The 18254-nt window shown below is 49.1% G+C and overlaps 1 protein-coding gene across 1 annotated transcript; it reads left to right on the forward strand.

Moving 5' to 3' along the window:
- The first annotated feature begins 6024 nt into the window (after positions 1 to 6024).
- TAS1R3 (taste 1 receptor member 3) lies at positions 6025 to 16167 on the forward strand. Its single transcript, XM_066334581.1, has 6 exons — positions 6025 to 6176; positions 10769 to 11069; positions 12122 to 12901; positions 13781 to 13984; positions 14093 to 14213; positions 15156 to 16167. Exons 2-6 carry the CDS (start codon positions 10803 to 10805, stop codon positions 16082 to 16084), a joined length of 2301 nt encoding a protein of 766 aa, XP_066190678.1. The 5' UTR covers positions 6025 to 6176; positions 10769 to 10802; the 3' UTR covers positions 16085 to 16167.
- Positions 16168 to 18254: the final 2087 nt, after the last annotated feature.

An 18254-nucleotide genomic window follows, 5' to 3' on the forward strand; every position in this document is an offset into this window, starting at 1 on the left:
CCTGGGTGTCCCCAAGGCCACCACGGGGCCTTCTGCGCCCTGCCCTCGCGGGACGCTTTCCTGGAGATCATGAACGTGGGCCCGGCCGAGGAGGCGGTGGCCGTGCTGGGAGAGGCCATCCCCTACATCGGGGACGTTTATGGCATCACCCAGGAGCTGCTCGAGAGACACAAGCTGCTTGATCTGCCTTGACCAGAGAGAGGCAGGGGATTCAAGTGGTGTTTGGGGGGTGAAAAATGATATTATGGGGGTGAAAAGGGTATTTTTTGAGAAAAGTGGTATTTGGGGGGGGAAGAAGTGGCATTTTAGGGTTGAAAAATACGGCATTTTGGGGGTGAAAAATATCGCATTTTAGGGGTGAAAATTTCAGCATTTTGGGGGTGAAAAATACGGCATTTGGGGGGTTGAAAATCGCGTTTTGGATGAAAAATACGGCATTTGGGGGTGGAAAAAAATGGCGTTTCAGGGTGATAATGGCATTTTTGGGGCTGAAAAAACCGTGGCATTTTAGGGGTACAAACCATGGCATTTTAGGGGTACAAACCATGGCATTTTTAGGGTGAAAAATGATATTTTGCGGCGGAAAAATGTATTTTTTTGGGGAAAAAGTGGTATTTGGGGGTGAAAATGGGGGCTTGGGGGGTGAAAATGGCACTTTGGGGTAAAAAACGTGGCATTTTTGGGGAGTGAAAAAGTGGCATTTTAGGAGGGGGAAATGGTTTTGGGGAGGAAAAAAAATGGGCATTTTGGGAGTTAAAACATGGCACTTTGGGGGTGAAAAAAATGGCATTTTCAGGGTAAAATCACATTTTGCTAGAAGCACAACTTCTCCCTTCCCCTTGGGTTCTGTGGCTGTGGTTATTTCCACTTTTCCTTTCCAGCCTGGAGCTGAGGAATTGACCAAATGATTCCCTTTCTACAACGGGGAGCAGTTTTATTTTTTTAATATTTATCTCTATCTGTCAGTTTGTGTGTGTAGGAAAAAAAACCACCTCAAAATTCCACGTCAGGACGAGCTGCTAAGGGAGTTTTGGGGGTTATTTGGGGGGTTTTTGTTGTTGTTTTTTCTTTTTGGGTTTTGTTTTGTTTTTTGGGGTTTGGAGGGGGCTTTTTGTTTTGGTTTTTGGTTGTTTTTTTGGGTTTTTTTTGGGGTTTGGGGGGTTTTTTTTTGGTTTGTGTTTTGGGTTTGGTTTTTTTTTCCTTGTTTTTCTTGGGTTTTTTGGGTGGGTTTTGGGAGAGTTTTTGTTTGATATTTTGTGATTTTTTGTGGGGATTGAGTTTTTTCTATTTATTTTATTTTATTTTATTTTATTGGGTTTTGGTTTTGGTTTTTGAGTGGTTTTTTTTGTTGTTGTTCCCAGAAAAGATTTTTCCTTTCAAGCCAAACTTCAGCAACTTCTCTCCATTTCCAGCAAGACTTTTGGCCTCATGTCACAGCACAAATTTAAACATATTTAAACCCCCTGGGAGCTTTAATTCACCTGGCCACTTTAATTCATTTAAAAAAAAAAAAAAGAAACACTTGGCAAGTTTTGATCCTTAAAGGATTAATTAAAATTAATTCTGAGGAAGCTCCTTTCCCTGTTACAACCACCTCACTGTGGGGTCCCAGCAGCTGAAGGAAATGGGGGAGTGGGTGTAAATCAATATTAAAATCAAATAAAAATATTCCTGGCGCAGGGCTCCATCCAGCAGCACTTTCCTCACATCCCTGCCCCTTTAAATCCACCATTTTTGCACTTGGGGATGTGCAGAAAATTTGAATTTCTGCTTTATCCAGCCCAGCCTGGAGCTGTTTGCCTCTCACTTTATATCCTCATGTGTTTTAATTTTGTCACTTTAATGAATGTATCCAACGCCTACAAAAAAAAGGATTTTCCTGCCTTTCTGAGGAAGGGAAATCCACATTTGTAGTGTAAATAAAGAAATCACTGCTCTGTCAGGCTCCTGCCTTTCCTCAAACCACTGGGACAGCCAAAGGATGGTCAGAAATGGGATTTAGTGAGGGATAAATTGATTATTTATTTCATAATCAATTAAATAAATTGATTTGTTTTTGTTTTTGGGAAAAGCCCTGCAGGCTGTGCTGGGTTGTATTGTAGGGTGTCTTTTATCCCCATCTCCATGAGCTGATGGATCCAGTCGTTGGAGAAGTGTTTTCCCAAACCCCTCCCACCCTTGGGTGCCCCCTGTTCACGGCCTTGTGCAGGACTCACAGGTAACTCCCTGCAGAGGTGTCTCTCTGTAATGGGCCATCAAGGCCCTAATGGAGGACCCATCATCCCACTGGGATATTCCCCGCCCAGGGGGAGGAGCCAAGAATTCCACCTGGATAGAAACTGGGATTTGGGATTCCCAGAGGATCAGAGCTTCCAGAGCTTTCTACAGGATCACTGCTTCAGGAAGACACCTCACCTGGACTGCTTCCATCACCCTGCTCAGGTTGTATCCTGACTCTGTCAGTGCTTTGTTGTATTATTACTTTTATTTTATCTTTTTCCTCCTTTTCTCCTCACTAAATTGTATTTCTGACTTGGAGCCCCTCACTCCTTTCACTTCCAAACCACAAGATATTTTTGGTGCCCAAGGTGGGGCACGTCACTGCTGGACTCATCATCCCATTGGGAGATGCCCCGCCCAGGGGGAGGAGCCAAGAAATCCATCTGGATAGAAACTGGAATTTGGGATTCCCAGAGCTTCCAGAGCTTTCTACGGGATCACTGCTTCAGCAAGACACCTCACCTGGACTGCTTCCATCACCCTGCTCAGGTTGTATCCTGACTCTTTGTATTATTGCTTTTATTTTATTTTACCTTTTCCCCCCTTTTCTCCTCGTTAAATTGTATTTCTGACTTGGAGCCCCTCACTCCTTTCACTTCCAAACCACAACATAATTTTGGCGCCCAACGTGAGGCACGAGGCGCTGGGAAAACTCAGATTTAAAATTATTTTTAATTTTTTTAAATTAAAATGATTTTTAATTATTATGAATTGAAGAAGGCTCCTGTTCTCTGCGCTGCCCAACATGCTCCCCTGGGTCTTACACCTTGCATGGACCAGGGTATGGTACTAAAATTACTTTATTGGTCTGTTGTGTCCATTGCTTGATCAACTTGATTAATTAATGAATTAATAAAATGGATTAACCTTGATAAGGCCATGAAGACCACTCAGAATATACACCCAGTTTTGTGTTGTTCCAGGTGAGGATGCCACATCTGGGGCCTCGACACAGGGTTACTCCAGGGATCTCACAGCTCGATTTGGGTCTTTTTTTTTGGCCTCCTGGAACTGTGAAAAATTCAGGAAATCATTTGTTACCCCCCAGAGACTGGACTAAAAGCCCATTAAATGATGTGACCAAGGTGGGTTTTTGAGCAGTGGTTTTTGTGGGGTCACACTCGGGGCTGGGACAGGATTGCCACAGTCACCTGCTCTGGAAAAAGTTTGGTTTTTCCCTGGGAAAAAATCTGATTTATTTCCCTGAAGATCAGAAAGTTTTACCTGTTCAGGGAATGAAAAGCCTTTAAATTAAATCAAATATTGTGTGGCAAGGGGAGAAAAGAAAATGGGTTTAGATCTCTGGAAATGATGGAATTCCATCACTAATCAATATTGATTAATACATTGATATTATCAATATATAATATTGATATGATAGATGGTATATCAATATTGAGATAATAGATACTATATCAATATTGATATATCAATATATATCCATATTCATTTTGATTCTATAAAATATTAACACTGAATATGAATTTGCCCCAATATTAATATATATATTTAATAATATTGATTATATAAAATATTAATATTGACATTAACCTGCCCAAAATTCAGGATTGTGTAAAAGTTTTATAGTTAGAGCTGAAAAACCCAATAAAACCAGAATTTCAGATTACACAAAACTTGAATTTCCTCACCAGAAAAACACAATAAAACCAGAATTTCAGAATACAAAACCCGAATTTCCTGACCAGAAAAACCCAATAAACCTCACCAGAAAAAAAATTAAACCTAAATTTCCATGCTGTAAACTTGTATTTCAGCTTTTCAATTAAAAATTATATCCCAGCAAAGCCATAGGAAAAACAAAATTAAATCAACCAGTAACAACTTCCTACAAAAAAAAAATCCATTTAACCACGTGACACCTCACCAACCTTAATTAACTCACAAAATTAATTAAATCGTGACCCGGGAATGGCCTCTCCAGGCAAATTCCTGCTGTGCCCTGAGGAAAATTTGGTTATTTCCCTGATGAGGTGACCTGGGATTTAAAAACTAAATGGATAAAAAATGGGGTTTTGTGGGAGTCTTTCGGCAGGATCCGAGTTTGGGATCAGCCAAATTTCCCTTGGGGAATTTGTGAATCGCTCCCAGCAGAATCCTCTGGGGAGAAAAGGAAATTGGGATGGTTTGGACACAAGAGAATTATTTGATTATTGCCCAGTAAAGTCAATTTAATGCATTTTGTTAAACAAATGCCTCCCTGTTATTTCAGTCCCAGGAAGAGCTGAGGTGGAATTCCCTGTTCCATTTCCCAGAATTTTGAATTCCCTGCTCCTTTTCCATTTCCCAGATTTTTGAATTCCCTGCTCCCTTTCCTTTTTCCATATTGTTTTTTTCCCCCCAAAAAATTTCTGGTTTTATTTTCCCAGTGCTTTGACTGCCTGAATTCCCTGCTCCCTTTCCTTTTCCCAGATTTTTTATTTTGCTACTCCCTTTCCATTTCCCAGATTTTTCCCAGATATTTTTCCCCCAAAATGCAGCTCCCTGGGTTTGACTGTGCCTGAATTCCCTGCTCCCTTTTCCTGGTGAATTTGTAAATCGCTCCGAGCAGAATCCTCTGGGGAGAAAAGGAAATTGGGATGGTTTGGACCCAAGAGAATTATTTGATTATTGCCCAGTAAAGTCAATTTAGTGCATTTTGTTAAACAAATTCCTCCCTGTTATTTCAGTCCCTTCGAGTTCTATTTAAAGAGATTTCCCAGGAAGAGCTGAGCCAGAATTCCCTGTTGCTTTTCCCAGAATTTTGAATTCCCTGCTGCTGTTTTTTTCCTTTTCCCAGATTTTCACCATATTTTTCCCCCAAAATGCAGCTCCCTGGGCTTTGACTGTGCCTGAATTCCCTGCTTCTTTTCCCAGATTTCTGAATTTCGCACTCCCTTTCCTTTTCCCGGATTTTTCCCAGATATTTTTTCCCTGGGCTTTGACTGTGCCTGAATTCCCTGCTCCTTTCCCCGAGATTTTCCCAGATTCCCCCAGATTTTCCCAGATTTTCTCCAGATTTTTCTACAGATTTTCCCCAGGTTTTCCCCAGATTTCCCCCATATTTCCTCCATATTTTTCTCATATCTGTCCCATATTTATCTTTCCCCATATTTTCCCCATATTTTCTCCAGATTTCCCCCAGTTTTTCCCCATATCTTTCCTAGATTTTTCCCATATCTTTCCCATATTTCCCCCATATTTTTCCCACATCTCCCCCACATTTCCCCCATATCTCCCCCACATTTCCCCCATATCTTCCCCCTATCTTTCCCATATCTCCCCCACATTTCCCCCACATTTCCCCATATTTTCCCCCACATTTCCCCATATTTTCCCCCATATCTCCCCCTCATCTCCCCCTCATCTCCCCCATATTTCCCCCACATTTCCCCATATTTCCCCCACCTTTCCCCCCACCTTTCCCCCACATCTCCCCCACCTTTCCCCCACCTTTCCCCCATATCTCCCCCATATCTCCCCCACATCTCCCCCATATTTCCCCCACATTTCCCCATATTTCCCCCCACCTTTCCCCCACATCTCCCCCACATCTCCCCCACATTTCCCCCATATCTCCCCCACCTTTCCCCCATATCTCCCCCATATCTCCCCCACATTTCCCCCATATCTTCCCCATATTTTCCCCCACCTTTCCCCCCACATCTCCCCCCTATCTCCCCCACCTTTCCCCCCATCTCCCCCATCTCCCCGTCTCCCGGGATGCTGTCCCGGTGGCTGTGGCTGAGCCTGGCCCGCGCTGTCCCCGCGGCCGGTGGCTGTGTGTCGGCGCTGCTCCGCGGGCCCGGGGACTTCATCCTGGGCGGCCTCTTCCCCCTGGGCCAGGACACCGTGAACCTGGCGGGCCGCGCACAGCCCACGGCGCTGCGCTGCGACAGGTACGGCCCGGGGGGATAGGGGAAATGGGGGGAAAATGGGGGGAAAGGGAGGAAAAATGGGGGGGGGGAAATAGAGGAAAAATGGGGGAGAAATAGAGGAAAAATGGGGGGAAAAGGGAGGAAAAATGGGGGGGAAATAGAGAAAAAATGGGGGGAAAGAGAGGAAAAATGGGGGGAAAGAGAGGAAAAAATAGGGGGGGAAAGGGAGGAAAAATGGGGGGGAATAGAGAAAATGGGGGAGAAAGAGAGGAAAAATGGGGGGAAAATGGGGGAAAATAGAGGAAAAAATGGGGGGAAAATAGAGAAAATGGGGGGAAAAGCGAGAGAAAAATTGGGGGAGAAATAGAGAAAAAATGGGGGGGAAATAGAGAAAATGGGGGGAAAGGGAGGAAAAATGGGGGGGAGGAATAGAGAAAAAATGGGGGGGAAAGGGAGAGAAAAATTGAGGGTGAAAGAGAGATAAAATGGGGGGAAAATAGAGAAAATGGGGGGAAAAAGGAGGAAAAATGAGAGGGAATAGAGAAAATGGGGGGAAGAGAGAAAAAATTGGGGGAAATAGAGAAAAAATGGGGAGGGGGGAAATAGAGAAAGAATTGGGGGCGAAAAAGTGAAAAAATTGGGGAAAAAATGGGGGGAATAGAGAAAAAATAGGGAGGGGGGAATAGAGAAAGAATTGGGGGGGAAAAGAGGAAAAAATGGGGAGGAAAAGAAAAAAATGGGGAAAGAGAAAAAAGGGGGGGAAGAGAGAAAGAATTGGGGGAAAATAGAGAAAATGGGGGGAAAGGGAGGAAAAATGGAGGAGAAATAGAGAGAAAATGGGGGGAAGAGAGAGAAAATGGGGGGGAAGAGAGAGAAAATGGAGGAGAAATAGAGAAAAAATGGGGGGCAAATAGAGAAAATGGGAGAAAATAGAGAAAATGGGGGGAAAAGGGAAAAAATTGGGGGGAAAAGAGAGGATGAGGAGAAAAAAAAGAAAATGGGGGAAGAGAAAATGGGGGAAAAAGAAAGTGAGGGGGAAGAAAATGGAGGTAAAAAGAGAAAATGAGAGGGGGAAAGAGAATGGGGGGAAAGGAGAAAATGGGGGAAAAGAGAAAATGGGGGAAAAAAGAGAAAATGAAGTGGGTTCTGCAGGAGATGGGATGGGACAGAGAAGAGTTTGAGGGGTGAGACATCAACTGGTGCCAAAATGGAAATGTTTTTGTGTCAAAGTTTAGCTCCATCTTGAAAAAACTTTTAACAGCTTTTGGCCTCCTTAGGGCTTGAATCAAACACTTAAATTTAGGTTTAATTTTTGGAGATCAATCCCAGTCTCCTGAATTAGCACAGAGGAGGAAAATTCCAGGAAAAATCCCACATTTCAATCAGTCTCCCGAATCAGCACTTTGGGAATCTTTGGCTTCGTGGGTGAAGGACACAAAGCCTTGACCCTCACAGCTAAAGTGGTCTTTACCTCTGTCCTGTTGCTTTTTTTATCTTCTTTTTCTGCCAGAGTTGGGATTAAATGCACAAGGTGGCATTTAATCAGACTCAGATATTTATTAATTATCTATAGCACAGTCTAACTAACTATGAGCTCTACAGCACTTCCAGCTAACAAAGTAAAAATGGCCCTTGTCTCTCTCTCTATGAGGCTTTTTAAGCACAAATTGTCCAATTAAGAAATGACACCTCAATTATTTTTACTTTTAACCCAATAACCAACCACCCGTGGCCCACAATGGGGATTTTTGTACCCAATTACAAAACCCCACCCAGAGCCATGGAGAAAAAGGGGAAAAAGAAGGACTCAGCCTCTGCCCTAAATCCTCCATCTTGCTTTATATATATTACTATATTCTAAACCTTTAAACTCTGAGTTTCCCACCCTGTGATATCACACTTCTGTTCAACTCCACACCCACAATCCCAGGGCTGTCACTCCATTTTGGAAGCCTTTTTCATAGCTCAGGTATTGCAATGTTTGCTCGAGGGTGTCAGCACAGAAAATCTAAAATTCACAGAGTTCCAGCACTGTTCCTTCCCCTGGGAAGCTCCAGGGATATTTTTGCTGGCAGAAAAGACGAATTAAATTGGAAAAGTGCTCGCAACTCAGAGCAAAAACACTCACAAGTGAGTCCAGAGGTGCTCTGCTGACTGGCAGGAAAGTCTTGCTCGGCCACAAGGACAGAGCAAGAATTTGCCAGAATGCCAAAGAAGGAGGTGCCACTGCCAGGCTGTGCCACTGCTGGTGTCACTGCTGGTGTCACTGCTGGTGCCACCGCTGGTGTCACCGCTGGTGTCACCGCTGGTGTCACTGCTGGTGTCACTGCTGGTGTCACCGCTGGTGCCACCGCTGGTGTCACCGCTGGTGTCACCGCTGGTGTCACCGCTGGTGCCACCGCTGGTGTCACCGCTGGTGTCAGTGCTGGTGTCACCGCTGGTGTCACTGCTGGTGTCACTGCTGGTGTCACCGCTGGTGCCACCGCTGGTGTCACCGCTGGTGTCACTGCTGGTGTCACCGCTGGTGTCACTGCTGGTGTCAGTGCTGGTGTCAGTGCTGGTGTCACTGCTGGTGTCACCGCTGGTGTCACCGCTGGTGTCACTGCTGGTGTCAGTGCCGGTGTCACTGCTGGTGTCAGTGCTGGTGTCACTGCTGGTGTCACTGCTGGTGTCAGTGCCGGTGTCAGTGCCGGTGTCAGTGCTGGTGTCACTGCTGGTGTCAGTGCTGGTGTCACCGCTGGTGTCACCGCTGGTGTCAGTGCTGGTGTCAGTGCTGGTGTCAGTGCTGGTGTCACTGCTGGTGTCACTGCTGGTGTCAGTGCTGGTGTCACTGCTGGTGTCAGTGCTGGTGTTAGTGCTGGTGTCAGTGCTGGTGTCAGTGCTGGTGTCAGTGCTGGTGTCACTGCTGGTGTCACCGCTGGTGTCACTGCTGGTGTCACTGCTGGTGTTAGTGCTAGTGTCACCGCTGGTGTCAGTGCTGGTGTCACCGCTGGTGTCACTGCTGGTGTCACCGCTGTGTCACTGCTGGTGTCACCGCTGGTGTCACTGCTGGTGTCACTGCTGGTGTTAGTGCTAGTGTCACCGCTGGTGTCAGTGCTGGTGTCAGTGCTGGTGTCAGTGCTGGTGCCACTGCTGGTGTCACCGCTGGTGTCACTGCTGGTGTCACTGCTGGTGCCACTGCTGGTGTCACTGCTGGTGTCAGTGCTGGTGTCACCGCTGGTGTCACTGCTGGTGTCACCGCTGGTGTCAGTGCTGGTGTCACTGCTGGTGTCAGTGCTGGTGTCACTGCTGGTGTCACTGCTGGTGTCACCGCTGGTGTCAGTGCTGGTGTCAGTGCTGGTGTCAGTGCTGGTGTCACCGCTGGTGTCACCGCTGGTGTCACTGCTGGTGTCAGAGCTGGTGTCAGAGCTGGTGTCGGTGCTGGTGTCACCGCTGGTGTCACTGCTGGTGTCAGTGCTGGTGTCACCGCTGGTGTCACTGCTGGTGTCACTGCTGGTGTCAGTGCTGGTCTCACTGCTGGTGTCAGTGCTGGTGTCAGTGCTGGTGTCAGTGCTGGTGTCACCGCTGGTGTCACCGCTGGTGTCAGTGCTGGTGTCACCGCTGGTGTTAGTGCTGGTGTCAGTGCCGGTGTCACCGCTGGTGTCACTGCTGGTGTCACCGCTGGTGTCACCGCTGGTGTTAGTGCTGGTGTCAGTGCTGGTGTTAGTGCTGGTGTCACCGCTGGTGTCACCGCTGGTGTCACTGCTGGTGTCACTGCTGGTGTCACCGCTGGTGTCACTGCTGGTGTCACCGCTGGTGTCAGTGCTGGTGTCAGTGCCGGTGTCACTGCTGGTGTCAGTGCTGGTGTCAGTGCCGGTGTCACCGCTGGTGTCACTGCTGGTGTCACTGCTGGTGTCACTGCTGGTGTCAGTGCTGGTGTCACTGCTGGTGTCACTGCTGGTGTCACTGCTGGTGTCAGTGCTGGTGTCACCGCTGGTGTCAGTGCTGGTGTCACCGCTGGTGTTAGTGCTGGTGTCAGTGCCGGTGTCACCGCTGGTGTCAGTGCTGGTGTCACTGCTGGTGTCACTGCTGGTGTCACCGCTGGTGTCAGTGCTGGTGTCAGTGCTGGTGTCACCGCTGGTGTCAGTGCTGGTGTCAGTGCTGGTGTCACTGCCGGTGTCACCGCTGGTGTCACCGCTGGTGTCAGTGCTGGTGTCAGTGCTGGTGTCAGTGCTGGTGTCACTGCTGGTGTCACTGCTGGTGTTAGTGCTGGTGTTAGTGCTGGTGTCAGTGCTGGTGTCACCGCTGGTGTCAGTGCTGGTGTCACCGCTGGTGTCACCGCTGGTGTCACCGCTGGTGTCAGTGCTGGTGTCACCGCTGGTGTCACTGCTGGTGTCACCGCTGGTGTCACCGCTGGTGTCACCGCTGTGTCAGTGCTGGTGTCAGTGCTGGTGTCACTGCTGGTGTCACCGCTGGTGTCACCGCTGGTGTCACCGCTGTGTCAGTGCTGGTGTCAGTGCTGGTGTCAGTGCTGGTGTCACTGCTGGTGTCACTGCTGGTATCACCGCTGGTGTCACTGCTGGTGTCACTGCTGGTGTCACTGCTGGTGTCACCGCTGTCCCCTGTGCCCTCAGGCTGTTCACGGACGGGCTGATCTGGGCTCTGGCCATGAGGTTCGCCATCGACCAGATCAACAACTCCAGCTCTCTGCTGCCGGGCATCACGTTGGGCTACGACATGTACGACACGTGCTTCGAGCCCCTGGTGGCCCTGCAGCCCAGCCTGCTGTTCCTGACCCGCCAGGGCACCACGGGCATCGGCGTGCTCTGCAACTACACCCAGTACCAGCCCCGCGTCACCGCCGTCATCGGGCCACACCAGTCCGACCTCTGCCTGGTCACCGCCAAGCTCTTCAGCTCCTTCCTCATCCCGCAGGTAAAACCCCTCTGGGGGAACGGGAGTGCTCCTCTCTGGGGTCAGGTAATAATGATACAGCATTCTGAACTGATCCTGGAGATGGATATCAAACATCAGTTTGGTATTTGATCCCAGAATTCTGGTCACAGCCAGGCTCTTCAGCTCCTTCCTCATCCCGCAGGTAAAGCCTCTCTGGGGAGATAGGATTTCTCACTTTTAGGGTCAGGCAATAATTACACAGCCTTCTGAATTGATGCTGGAGATGGATATCAAACATCAGTTTGGTATTTGATCCCTCCTCAGTGTGTCCCAGAATTCTGGTCACAGCCAGGCTCTTCAGCTCCTTCCTCATCCCGTAGGTAAAACCCCTCTGGGGGAACTGGAGTGCTCCTCTCTTGGGTCAGGTAATGACACAACCTTCTGAATTGATGCTCCCTCAGTGTGTCCCAGCACTCTGGTCACAGCCAGGCTCTTCAGCTCCTTCCTCATCCCGCAGGTAAAACCCCTCTGGGGAAATAGGAATTCTCACTTTTAGGGTCAGGTAATAATGACACAACCTTCTGAATTGATCCTGGAGATGGATATGAAAGATCAGTTTGGTATTTGATCCCTCCTCAGTGTGTCCCAGCACTCTGGTCACAGCCAGGCTCTTCAGCTCCTTCCTCATTCCGTAGGTAAAACCCCTCTGGGGAAATAGGAATTCTCACTTTTAGGGTCAGGCAATGAAACAACCTCCAGGATTGATGTTTGATATGGACATTGAATATCAGTTTGATATTTGTGTGTCCCAGCACTCTGGTCACAGCCAGGCTCTTCAGCTCCTTCCTCATCCCGCAGGTAAAACCCCTCTGGAGAAACAGGAATTATCTTTTTAGGGTCAGGTAACAAAACAACCCCCAGAACTGCCGTTTGAACAGGAATATGGAACATCAGCTTGCACCATCTCCCATGTGTCACCCTGTAGCTGAGACTGGTGCCTGCACGGAGCCCCTGGAGGCTGTGCCTCCCAGCAGAGCCGTTGTGTTGGTGAGCAGTGCCACCATGGTGCCCTCCCTCTGCCCCACCCGCAGGTCAGCTACGGGGCCAGCAGCGAGACCCTGAGCAACACGGAGCTCTACCCGTCCTTCTACCGCACCGTGCCCAGCGACAAGAACCTGGCCGAGGCCGTGGTGCTGCTGCTGCACCAGTTTGGCTGGAACTGGGTGGCCACGGTGGGCAGCGACGACGAGTACGGCCGGGGGGCGCAGGCTCTGTTCCTGAGCATGGCAGGCACCAACAACATCTGCATCGCCTTCGAGGGGCTCGTCCCCACCGACCTGGCCGGGCCCGGCGCCAGGAAGCAGCTGGAGGACACGGTGAGGGCCATCAACAGCACCAAGGTCAACGTGGTGGTGCTGTTTGCCTACAGCCTGCCGGCCCAGGCCCTGCTGGAGCACAGCATCAGGATGGGGCTGGACAAGAAGGTCTGGGTGGGCACCGAGCCCTGGGTGCTGTCGGACATCACCGCCTCCATCCCCAACGTGCAGAGCATTGGGACAGTGCTGGGCTTCGTCATGAGGACGGGGACAGTCCCCGGCTTCCAGGAGTACGTGGCCGAGCTCTTCAGCTCTGTCACGCAGGAGGAGTTCTGCAGGAAGTCCAAGGAGATGAGCCGCTCGTTGAAGGCCGAGGTGCTGGACACGCAGTGCCAGCAGTGTGACCACGTCACCCTCAGGGACATCTGGGCCATGCTCGGTGTCACCACGGTGCAGCCCGTGCACGTGGCCGTGTACAGCGTGGCTCAGGCCCTGCACAGAGCCCTGGGCTGCACCACCAAAAGCTGCCCCAAAACAGCCATCAGGTCCTGGCAGGTGAGGAAAGATCTGGGGGGCGAAGGGCTGGGGGTTGTCACATCACAGCCAGGTTGTCACAGTCTCGGCCCACCCAAGGGACAGCTGATTCTGGCTTGGAGAATTGTCACAATCTCAGCCCACCCAAGGGACAGCTGATTCTGGCTTGGAGAATTGTCACAATCTTGGCCCACCCAAGGGACAGCTGAATTTGGCTTGGAGCATTGTCACACAATCTCAGCCCACCCAAGGGACAGCTGATTCTGGCTTGCAGAATTGTCACAATCTCAGCCCACCCAAGGGACAGCTGATTCTGGCTTGCAGAATTGTCACACAATCTCAGCCCACCCAAGGGACAGCTGATTTTGCCTTGCAGAATTGTCACACAATCTCAGCCCACCCAAGGGACAGCTGATTTTGCCTTGCAGAATTGTCACACAATCTCAGCCCACCCAAGGGACAGCTGATTTTGACTTGGAGAATTGTCACAATCTCGGCCCACCCAAGGGACAGCTGATTTTGGTTTGGAGAATTGTCACACAATCTCAGCCCACCCAAGGGACAGCTGATTTTGGTTTGGAGAATTGTCACAATCTCAGCCCACCCAAGGGACAGCTGATTTTGGTTTGGAGAATTGTCACACAATCTCAGCCCACCCAAGGGACAGCTGATTTTGGTTTGGAGAATTGTCACAATCTCAGCCCACCCGAGGGACAGCTGATTTTGGTTTGGAGAATTGTCACAATCTCAGCCCACCCGAGGGACAGCTGATTTTGGCTTGCAGAATTGTCACACAATCTCAGCCCACCCAAGGGACAGCTGATTTTGCCTTGCAGAATTATCATCCTCCAAACAGGAACAACTGCACCCAAACCCACTTTGATTTGCTTTCCTCCCCAGCTGCTGCACTTCATGAACACCCTCCCGTTCGAGGTGAACGGCCAGAGCTTCAGGTTTGACCAATCCCACGGCACAAACACCGGGTACAAACTCATCTCCTGGGCCTGGAGGGACGGCGCCCTGACCTACCAGCCCGTGGGGGACTACGACCAGTCCCTCTACATCCGTAAGACCCAGATCCAGTTCCACACCGCAGATAAGAAGGTAAAAAAAAAAAAAAAAAAAAAGGCACAGTTTATCCTGATTTGTTTGAGATGGAAATTGTCCCATCCAGGGAGGTGCCTGGCTGAGGTTCCTTCCTGCCCCTGCCAGGAGCCCGCATCCGAGTGCTTCAGGCGCTGCGAGCCAGGACAGTTCAGAAGAATTAAAGGATTCAACCTGTGCTGCTATGACTGCACAGACTGTTCAGAGAACACCTTCTGGAGCAGCACAGGTGAGGTCTGGGGAGCTGGACAGGGTTTGACTGGATTGTTCTGATGAGCTGGGAGCTCTCCTGCAAAAAGACAAAGCAGTGCCAGGTGTTCCCCTCCCTGTTCTGTTCTTCACTGGGGACCTGCCCCTTCTAGGCCCAAAGGGAGGGAATGAGGATTGATGCCTTGGGAATTCCTGAGCTGGAACAGGCTGGGCAGAGCTGGGGAATAAAATAGAGATTTAGTAAAAGGCCTTTAGGGTACACCTTGGGCAGGACAGGGCCTGGCCAGGGCTACACACAAGGTGGACCCAAAATGGGCTCAAAATGGGCACAAAATGGTCACAAAGTGGTCAAAAAATGGTCACAATGTGGTCACAAAATACACAGCTGGTCACTGAGGCCTCACACTTGTATAAGTTTTGGCCCATTTGCCTGTTGGGGTTTAATTGTCCCATTCCAGCTTCAGGTTATGAAGTCCCATCCTTGTTTTCTCCTTTCAGCCACCTTTGTTTGTGCTTTTGGCCCTGAAATCTTGTCCCAGTTGTGGTTCCCAGCAGGAAAAGGGTTTGTTTTGTGTCCCTGCTGTGTGCAGAGCTGAGTGACACTGACTGTGAGCTCAGAGCTGTCCCCTGGGCACCACAGAACACGAAACACAGCAAAGACCAAACTGCAGGCCTCAGGACAACACATTGATGTTTTGTCTGCAGATGTAGGAGAGAGAGGGGCGTGATGCAGTTCAGGGGGCATGGGTAGAAAAGTCGAACACAATAAAATTCTGGGATTCTCAAGGGAAATAGACATAAGTAACACAAAGATCCCTCAGTGAGGAGGGCGGATAAGTAGAACGGTGAACTACCACAAGCTTTGGAGACCCACCACACCTTGGAAGGAGGGCAAACACCACCCAGCACACCCCTTAACCCCTGTAGGGGCCTGGGGCCGCTGAGCAGGTTCTCTCTGCAGACAGCACCGGCTGCTCCCCGTGCCCACAGCAGCAGTGGGCCCCCGCCCGCAGCACGCGCTGCTACCCCCGCACCCAGAGGTTCCTCTTCTGGCACCAGCCCCTGGCCGTGGCCTTGGTGACCCTGACGGCCCTGACGGCGGCCCTCATCTGCGTGACGGCTCTGCTCTTCCTCAGACACCTGCACACGCCCCTGGTGCAGGTGTCCGGGGGCTCCAGGAGCATCTTCTCGCTGCTCATGCTGCTGCTGCAGAGCCTCAGCTGCTGCCTGTACGTGGGCCGGCCCAGCGCCGAGCTCTGCGCCCTGCAGCAGCTCTCCTACGCCTTCTGCCTCAACGGCTGCTTCTCCACCTTCGTCCCCAAGGCTCTGGAGATCACCCTGGTGACAGAATTCCCTCGCCAGGCGCCCAGGTTGCTGCGCTGGGTGACTCGGGGCAGGGCCTGGCTGCTGGTGGCCGCCTCCATGCTGGTGCAGGTGTTGCTTTGCTTCTGTCACCTCCGCCTGGGCCCCGATTTTTTGGTGGCTGACTATAAATCCCTGCCCAGCGAGGTGCTGCTGGTGTGTGGCACCCAGTCCTGGGCTGCCTTTGCCCTCCTTCATGGCTACAACAGCTGCCTGGCCTTCGCCTGCTTCCTGTGCACCTTCATGGTGCAAACGCCGGCCAGGAGGTACAACGTGGCCAGGGGCATCACCTTGGCCACCTTCATCTTCTTCGTCATCTGGATCTTCTTCCTGGTGATCTTTGCCACGCTGAGGACCGTGCTCAGGGCTGTCACGCAGATCTGCACCATCCTGGCCACCACCCTGGGCGTCCTGGCCAGTTACTTCGTGCCCAAGTGCTACATCCTGCTGTTCAGGCCTGAGCTGAACACGGGGGATTACTGCCTGAACCCCGCTGGGGAGGAGCCAGAGGAGGGGAACAGGGAATGAACCACAGCCTCTGCCACCTGCTCCTCAAGCAGAAACTGGGTTTTAAGGAGAAAATCTTGTTTATGAGCAATTTGTGGCCCCAGGCACATATCAACGAGAGCTGAGAAAGCACAGGGCTTAGAGGTTGAAATCCAGAGGAGCAGCCTCCATCCTCTCTGGGAACACCTTTCAGCCCCAAAAAAGAGCCAAAAAACAGGTTCTGTTAATGGAACGATCTCCAGAAATGATATTTCACATCAGTCCTCAAGTCTGGCAATGTGAGGCACAATCACATATCAACGAGAGCTGTGAAAGCACACAGATTAGGGGCTGAAATCCAGAGGAGCAGCCTCCATCCTCTCTGAGAACACCCCAAAACCAGCCAAAGACAGCCCCAAAAGAGAGCCAAAAAACAGGTTCAGTTAATGGAACAACCTCCAGAAATGATATTTCACATCCATCTCTCAAGTCTGGCAATGTCAGGCAGAAGCCTCACCAGCACCACTTCCCTGTAACCACTGCTGGCAATTCCCTTTTCTGCAAGAACAGCTCCAGAGACAGAGGCAGAAATCCTCTCCCAAGCCTTGTCGGAATTCTCAGATCTCTCCAACAAAAGAGGAGCCCAAGGAACATTTCCTGACAGGCAGCAGTGTGTGTGATACAAAGGGAGAATCACCCCTTCAAATCCCAGCTCACTCCGTTTGTGTTCCACAGAAACCAGGGAAAGGCAGGTGGGAAATGGAAATGAGCTCTGTGCACATCACACCCTCAGAGGCACAGCAGGGTTTGGGTTTTTGGGTTTTTTTTTGCCAAAAAACAGCCAAAGATCACCAAAACCTTCACACTGTTGCCAGCAGTACCACAGCAATACCAGTCACATCACCAAGGTTTTTCTTTTCCCCACTCATGTTGGCAAGTAACTATTCTGCTCTTTTATTCCTTAAAGATTCACCATTTCTGCTCTTTTATTCCTTCAAAGTTTTTCTGTTTCTGCTCTTTTATTCTCTAAATTAAAATTTTTTCCATCTTTCCACTGTGGGTGACTGGAATTTAATCAGTCCAGCTCAATTAAAAGAATTTGCAAGTTAATCTAAACCAGTGAGTATTTTTATTCTTAAAAAAAAATAAAAATAAAAATAAAGAAATTCTGGCACACAGCAAAGTTAATTGTCCCCAAATTTTTGTGATCACCTCCATCCAAAAATATTCCTCAGAGTGATTAAAAAACCAAAACTCTGACCTGGAGCCTGGAGTTCTTTTTCCTGGAGCCTGCAGGAATTCCTCACACGCTGCTACACCTGAAATTCTCAGTATTCCTTGCTCCAGGGCAGAGAAGCATCCAATAACTTTTGATTTCATTCCAGAAATAGGGGAAGGAAAAAAAAAATCTGACTGAACTCCACCAGGCCCTGCAGGAAAAGGCTGTCCAAAATTCTGACCACTTGATGTTCACCTAAATTCTGACCATTTGATATTCACCTAAATCCTGATCATTTCATATTCACCTAAATCCTGACCATTTAATATGCATTTAAATCCTGATCATTTCATATTCACCTAAATCCTGACCATTTAATATTCACCTTAATTCTGACCATTTCATATTCACTTAAATCCTGACCATTTAATATTCATTTAAATCCTGACCATTTCATATTCACCTAAATCCTGACTAATACCCACCTCACTGGGAAATGCTGGGATTTATGGTATTTAAATGTTGTTTCATTCTCCCTTTGCTGTGTCATCTGCACCAGCTGGAAGAAGGAATCTGCCTCCCAGATTCTTTTTATTTAGGCTGGAAAATTAAAATAACTGAGGCTGGGGAAAAAAAACCCTTTAAATCTCGAGTCCAGCTGAGCCCCTCAGACCCCACAGGGTGTCCCAGTGATCCTTGTTTCTGCCCCAAAAAAATGCAGAATATTTATGAAATAAATAATAATGAAATAGAGCAAAGAACTGAACGCACACACTGTGGTTATCACATAAAATTAAAAGCTTTTTAGTGTTTAAAATAGCATTTACACATAAGCAGCTATATATTAACTATACAGACACTTGGGTTTTAATACAATATCTACAAAAAAGAATTCAATTATGCCATAGACATTTAACAGGAACAGTGCAGTCCATGCTAATGGGAGGTCACTCTTGGAGTAGAACCAATTCTAGGAGAGGTGATAGTCTGGGG

This window comes from Sylvia atricapilla, chromosome 22, assembly GCF_009819655.1.
Source record: "Sylvia atricapilla isolate bSylAtr1 chromosome 22, bSylAtr1.pri, whole genome shotgun sequence".
Classification (NCBI taxonomy): domain Eukaryota; kingdom Metazoa; phylum Chordata; class Aves; order Passeriformes; family Sylviidae; genus Sylvia; species Sylvia atricapilla.

What these genes read in the sequence shown, in the direction of transcription:
- TAS1R3 (XM_066334581.1), top strand. Translation starts at nt 10,803, where the DNA reads ATGAGGTTCGCCATCGACCAGATCAACAACTCCAGCTCTCTGCTGCCG. An exon ending in CAGCCATCAGGTCCTGGCAG is followed by an intron (nt 12,902 to 13,780) that starts GTGAGGAAAGAT and finishes TTTCCTCCCCAG; the next exon opens with CTGCTGCACTTCATGAACAC. An exon ending in TCCACACCGCAGATAAGAAG is followed by an intron (nt 13,985 to 14,092) that starts GTAAAAAAAAAA and finishes TGCCCCTGCCAG; the next exon opens with GAGCCCGCATCCGAGTGCTT.